Genomic DNA, 5781 nt, shown 5'->3' with positions numbered 1-5781 from the left:
TTTCTCCGTTTCTCTCGAGTAAAGTTTTGGAGTCCACTTGCAAGCCGTCCAAAAGCATCATTTTCGCAAGTTGTCAACCAACAGTGGCGTCCTTCGACATTGTGTCGTTTTCTTCTCATAAAATATTTGATATGGATTCCTGGAGTGCACGATGTACTCTCGAGTTCTGTACCAATAATTGATGTATTGAACAATCTAGCCTTTCGCCCAAAACTAGAATCCGGAACGGGAACTTGACAAACACTACTACTATGAATGAAGGAACACACCGCCTACTCTGTTTTTCCCAAATCAGGAAGAAGGCGAATCCCCTACGTCACAAATACTCAAACCGGGAGCTTATAGTAGTACAATGAAGTACAACGAAGGAACAAGATGCTATCTATGGTACAGCTTTACACTGCTAAATTAGTTGAACAGGTGGCTCTGGCTCCATAACGGCGTCTGGACGCCGCTCTGCTCGCCGTCCTCCGGCCTCGCTCTTTCGTCCGGCGGTGCCACGAGCATCCCCTGCGCCAAGCTCGCGTAGTACGACCCGGCCTCCATGCCGCCAAACCACTGCTCCTCGTCCAGCTCCAACAAGTCGCTGGACGACATGTAAAACAGAGCGCTGCCCGGGCCGGAGGTTGCCGGGCACGCGACTGGAACCTGCTGCCGATGGAGCGCCACGACGGCGACAGCCACTGGGACCTGCTGTTCCTGGAGCGCCACCAGGGCGACGGCGACTGGAATCTGCTGCTTCTGGAGCGCTACGACGGCGACGGCGACTGGGATAATCTGCTCCTTCTGTAGCGCCACGACGGCGACGGCGACTGGGATAATCTGCTCCTTCTGGAAAGCCACGACGGCGACGGCGACGGCCGCCTTGATCTCGCGCGCGCTGCCGAAGCCGAACGACCCGGCCGCGAGCACGGGCAGCATGCGCCACGCGGAGTCGGCGAAGTTGAGGCAGGCGGCGCGGCCGGAGAGCGCGAGCACGGCTGCGTCGTGCGCGCGCGCCGCCATCTCGGCGGTGGCGAAGGTGCCGAGCCAGAGCCTGGAGCCCTTCACCCCGGGCACGCGCACCTCGCACACCCACTGCCCGACCCGGCCCCGCTGCCGCACGCCGCGGTACAGCGGGTGGCGCGTCTCATGCACCTTGGTCCGCCCCGCGGGGCGCTTCGGCGGCTCAGACGACACCGTCCTGTGCCCCTGCTGCTCCTGGCCAGATGAGGAGGCGGCGTCGGCGACGTCCATCTTGGTCGAGAGCTAGTGGAGACGGTTGAGCAGGTTGCTGTGTTTCCGCTGAGAACTGGAGGTTTCAACGGCGGTGTTTGGGTGGGTGAGAACTGAGAAGAAGGGGCATGCGGCGGGGGAAGCCTATATAGGCGCGTCACATGAAGCACCGCGGCAGGTTCCTTCATGGCGCGCGTCCTTTTCCGGTGAACAGTCAGCACTGCCACTCAAATATCTTGGCTGTCTGTCATCCTGCCACTTGGCCATAGGATTTCACAAGGACCCACGGAGCGACGTTCAGCGGCGCACCTGCCTCCTCACGTCACCGGCCTCCGGCGGGTGGTGAGTGGAGCCACCGATACCTCGCTTAGCGACGGGGATTTTGGCATGAGATTGGTTGTTTATGTGGACGCGGGGTCGACTGCCGACCACATATTCCAGACTAATTAGCGTGCTTTGGACCACATCCATATAAGATATATGATGCGATCCAATCAAGGTTGTGCCTGCTTGCCTCTTTTATGGTCACCGCCCGTTAACGGATAGGACCTATTTTTGGAGAGGTTTGTCATTTTTCGTAAGCTCTTCTTCGGTGCCTAAGAATATCCGAGCAGAAATCGGAGGCTTTCCCACTGATCAAGGCACGCAAAGGAGACAAAAAAAAAGAAGAGGGAAATATCCCAAAATGGCTCTCGCCAGCTGCCTGCAAACTCTATTTCTTTCTTCCAGCAACACTCTGTCTCGGCACCGCTTTTTTTTTTTTGTCGAGCCCAGCCTCGGGACCACCTATGTGTCGCGCTGTGCGACCAAATGTGCGGCAATCGCACCGAGCTACCGACCTACCGCACATGGGACGGCACACTGCGTCCCCAAGTTGTTTTCCCGTGCGTTGCCGTTTCTAGCAATTTTTCTGGTTTTCAGTTTTTTGGTGGTTTTGCGTTTTGTTTTTTCATAAACACACTATATTTGAAGTGATTTTTTAAAACTTGCCAGTATTTAATTAAAATACTCAAAAAAAATTAGAAATGTGAACATTTTTAGAAAAATGTTGAACAATATTTAAAACTTGTGAACAGTTTGGAAATGTGACCATGTTAAAACATTTGTGATTTTTATCCAATTTTGGCAACATTTTTAAAAAACTATGAACAATGTTTTTGAAAGTAAAAGAAATAACAAACATAAAAGAACCGTCCAGATGTTCCCCAAACCAGTAAAAACCCGCCAGAAAAAAAAAGGAATATGGGGAAAGAAATGAAAAATATAACTTGAACGGAACCTACTAGTGTTAAGAAACCGCAGCGAAACCTGACCGGAACCAACAGCTATAGGAAGTCGTCAAGTAGAAAATTGCTCCTGTCTATTGGATCTAGCCCAGTCGCACATCCTTATGTCAGCGGTCCACATTTTGTCGCAATATGTGACAAATGGGGATTACCCTCTGTCTTCTTCGTACAAAAAACACCATGGATGATGGGTCCCAACACAACGGTACACTAGAAGTGTAAGTTTCAGCCCCATCGAATTGCACCACTAAAGCTTTATCCAAGACGATGTGCCATGCAACTGCGGTCTATCATCCCCTCGCTGGTTCAACCTTGATCAGGGTTGACAAATATGGGAAGTATCATAAGCTAAACATATGGCGCACACATCCTAGAAGCCGACAAAGGCTTTATTGAACACCGCAACTGCCACCTTTTGAAGGACTGAAGTCGCGAATAGCGAAGACCTACTTGTGCACCAAATATTGTCGCTGGAACCTATGCCACACGCATCACCAGGGCAAGAGAAGAAGCCAAAGTAACCATTAGTGAATACTGTCGTCGCCACCATTGAAATGTTTGGAGTGACGGACAAGCGATGAACTACCTAAAGCCTCAAGATAGAGAAACTACAACTATCACCGATAGATCGGGGCCTCCTCGTACACCCCTGTCAATGGAGCCGTCGGAGGAGGAGGATGCCGGCAATCTACCGACATAAGAGGGTGATGGTGGAGGAATCCTAGATCACCTGCAAGTGAACGACGTTTCCAAGAGTAGCGATTAGTTTATTTAATCAAGAACATTTATTGATTAGCTAATTAAGAAAAGGAAAATGAAAAGGTGAAACAACCAACTTGGCTAGGAAAATGATGGCTACTAGCCGAAGATTGGCAAATGGTTCCAAAGAAACGATGTATTTCGTTCACGTGAGGTAATTAACCATAACTAGGCAACACGAAACAACTCTTGATTGGATGGTCAGAAGGATAGTGGTATCGTCAGTACAGCAGGGTTCAAATTCTAGACTTGATATTGATGCTTGTATTTTTTTTAATTTATTTCAAGCTTTTTGAGGATGTACTTTCAATGAAAGGAGACGTTTACATTACATAGACTTTGAAGGTTGTCTAAGTTGTACTGGATCAGCCAGCTGGCTTCTCCCGGTCTCGTGTGAAACTGCCAGTTACTTTATACGCGAGCTGTCGCCTCTCACACGTTAGTGGGGGGTGGGTGACCGTCAGTGTGAGCGAGGAAGCAGCTGTAATTTCACGAGCTCGATGGGACATCTCAGCCTCCTCCTCCTACTACTAAACCCTATGGCCAACAGGGCAAACTAACAATAACAGAATTTAGCCATAATATGCTATAAGATGATTCCAATCAAAACAAAAACAAAAATGCAAAAGAGGATGTGGTGTGCCGGCTCAGTTTGATATTGTTGTTGCAATATTTGCTTTTGCATTGTCCAAGTAGCTAGTAGGGCACCTCCAACGCGAACATTTAAAATAGACACTTTTTTTCTTTTGTGCACGTGTTTTACAGAAAGTGATACGGAAGCCGGTCATCTAACCATGTCCACATACTTTCTAAGTCTCATATTAATTCTTGCTCAAATGAGTGTATCTAGCACTGAATCTGTTTAAGCGAATTAATATGAAACGGAGAAAGTACATTTCAAGTCGGATTTGAACGAGTTGGCCAAGTTTCATGCAAACTGGACAATTTTCATTTAAATTAGACCAAATTCATTACACTTTTGACATATTTCATTAAACAAAGTCATTCGGAAGTTCACCTAGTCTAAATCTTTGTCGGCACTCATCCTTCAAGCCCTTATTGCTCCCCTCTGTGTCTATGTGTCGGTCGTGTGCCCCATAAAGTAAAGGTGTTCTCGCTAGCGAGGAAGAGTAGGACATGGGGCACAGACTAACCCACCATTGCTGCAGGATGCTACTAATGGGACACTACAATTAGAGACCCTTTGACGAAACTGTGTGCGATTTATTAATCGCAAACGATGATGTAAAAAACCGTCAAAAAAGATGCAAAACGTTTCCGATGACAGAGACAACAAACACGTTTCAGATTGTAGTTGCATGTACGATGCATGGCATACAATTCACTCGAATGAATTGTTTGTGATGAGCTTAACAACAGAAACGGACAGCCAGATAAAGGTTTGTGTGCGATATACGGCATACAGTTCACCTGGATGAACTGTTTGTGATTAGGAAACACAACACAAATGGCCGGGTAGATCAAGGTGTGTGTGCGATTGACGGTATACAGTTCACTCGGATGAACTGTTTGTGATCAGGCAACACAACAAAAATGGTTAGCCAGATCAAGGTGTCTGCGGTTGACGGCATACACTTCACATAGATGAACTGTTTGCGATTAGCCACAACAAGCATAAACAATTAGACAGATCAAGATGTGTGCGCTAGACGGACACACATTCTAATTAAAAGAAGCGTGCGCAATGGTAATAACGAGCACGCACGGTTGATGGAACAAGACGTGTGCTGACATCGCCTATTGTGGTGCACCCTATGGTGCAAACGTCACGTATGCAGCCAAGAGCGTGTGCACATGTTACGCCATCCGGAATAGTGCCGCACTTCAAAACTAGAACCGTCAATAAATTTTGATCTTGCGTCCCTTCATATTCCAAATTACTACCATGCTATATTTAATTGCAAACCTGTTCACACCGATCAAAACCTAAACGGTTTCCCACTAAGAAACGCATTAGTACATACTACCTACTCAAAGATGACTGCACATTCCTCCTCAACTCCTCATCCACAAAAACAAACAAGTCTTTATCGTCATTCCCTTGCGTCTACTATGGCCCGCATGAATTATGGGTTGAGAGACTACTACCAGGGAGAGGCGAGTATGGAAGCGGAAGCACGAGAGATGTCCCACCTTACTGCAAAAGCAGCCGACATGTCCCGCCACGCTGTCGTAGCAGCACAGAGTTCCCGTCGCGCCGCCGAACCAGCACAGAGGTCCAGCCGCGTCGTCGATGTAGAAGTCTGGTCCGGCTACGCCGCGGAAGCAGCAGAGATGTCCCGCCGCGCCGCGAATGCAGCAGAGAGGTCCTCCCGCATCGTGGCGGCCTAGGAAAATATCTCGCGGGCAGGCAAGGACTCTCACAGGCACATGCGCGCTATGCTCGATGACCTGATGGATCGGATCTCTGGCTGGATGAAGCTGCAGGACAAGATGAATGCCTCGTTTGAAAATACTACCGGCGTCATCCGGGGACTAGGGAGGAGAAGGTGAAACTCCG

The 5781-nt window shown here is 48.7% G+C and overlaps 1 protein-coding gene across 1 annotated transcript; it reads right to left on the bottom strand.

Moving 5' to 3' along the window:
- Positions 1 to 233: 233 nt before the first annotated feature.
- Positions 234 to 1330, bottom strand: LOC119302519 (dehydration-responsive element-binding protein 1B-like). Its single transcript, XM_037579551.1, has one exon. The coding sequence runs from the start codon at positions 1234 to 1236 to the stop codon at positions 409 to 411; it is 828 nt and encodes a 275-aa protein (XP_037435448.1). The 5' UTR covers positions 1237 to 1330; the 3' UTR covers positions 234 to 408.
- Positions 1331 to 5781: the final 4451 nt, after the last annotated feature.

Source organism: Triticum dicoccoides, chromosome 5A (genome assembly GCF_002162155.2).
Source record: "Triticum dicoccoides isolate Atlit2015 ecotype Zavitan chromosome 5A, WEW_v2.0, whole genome shotgun sequence".
Taxonomy (NCBI): Eukaryota; Viridiplantae; Streptophyta; class Magnoliopsida; order Poales; family Poaceae; genus Triticum; species Triticum dicoccoides.
This window is presented reverse-complemented; position numbering and strand designations above follow the sequence as displayed.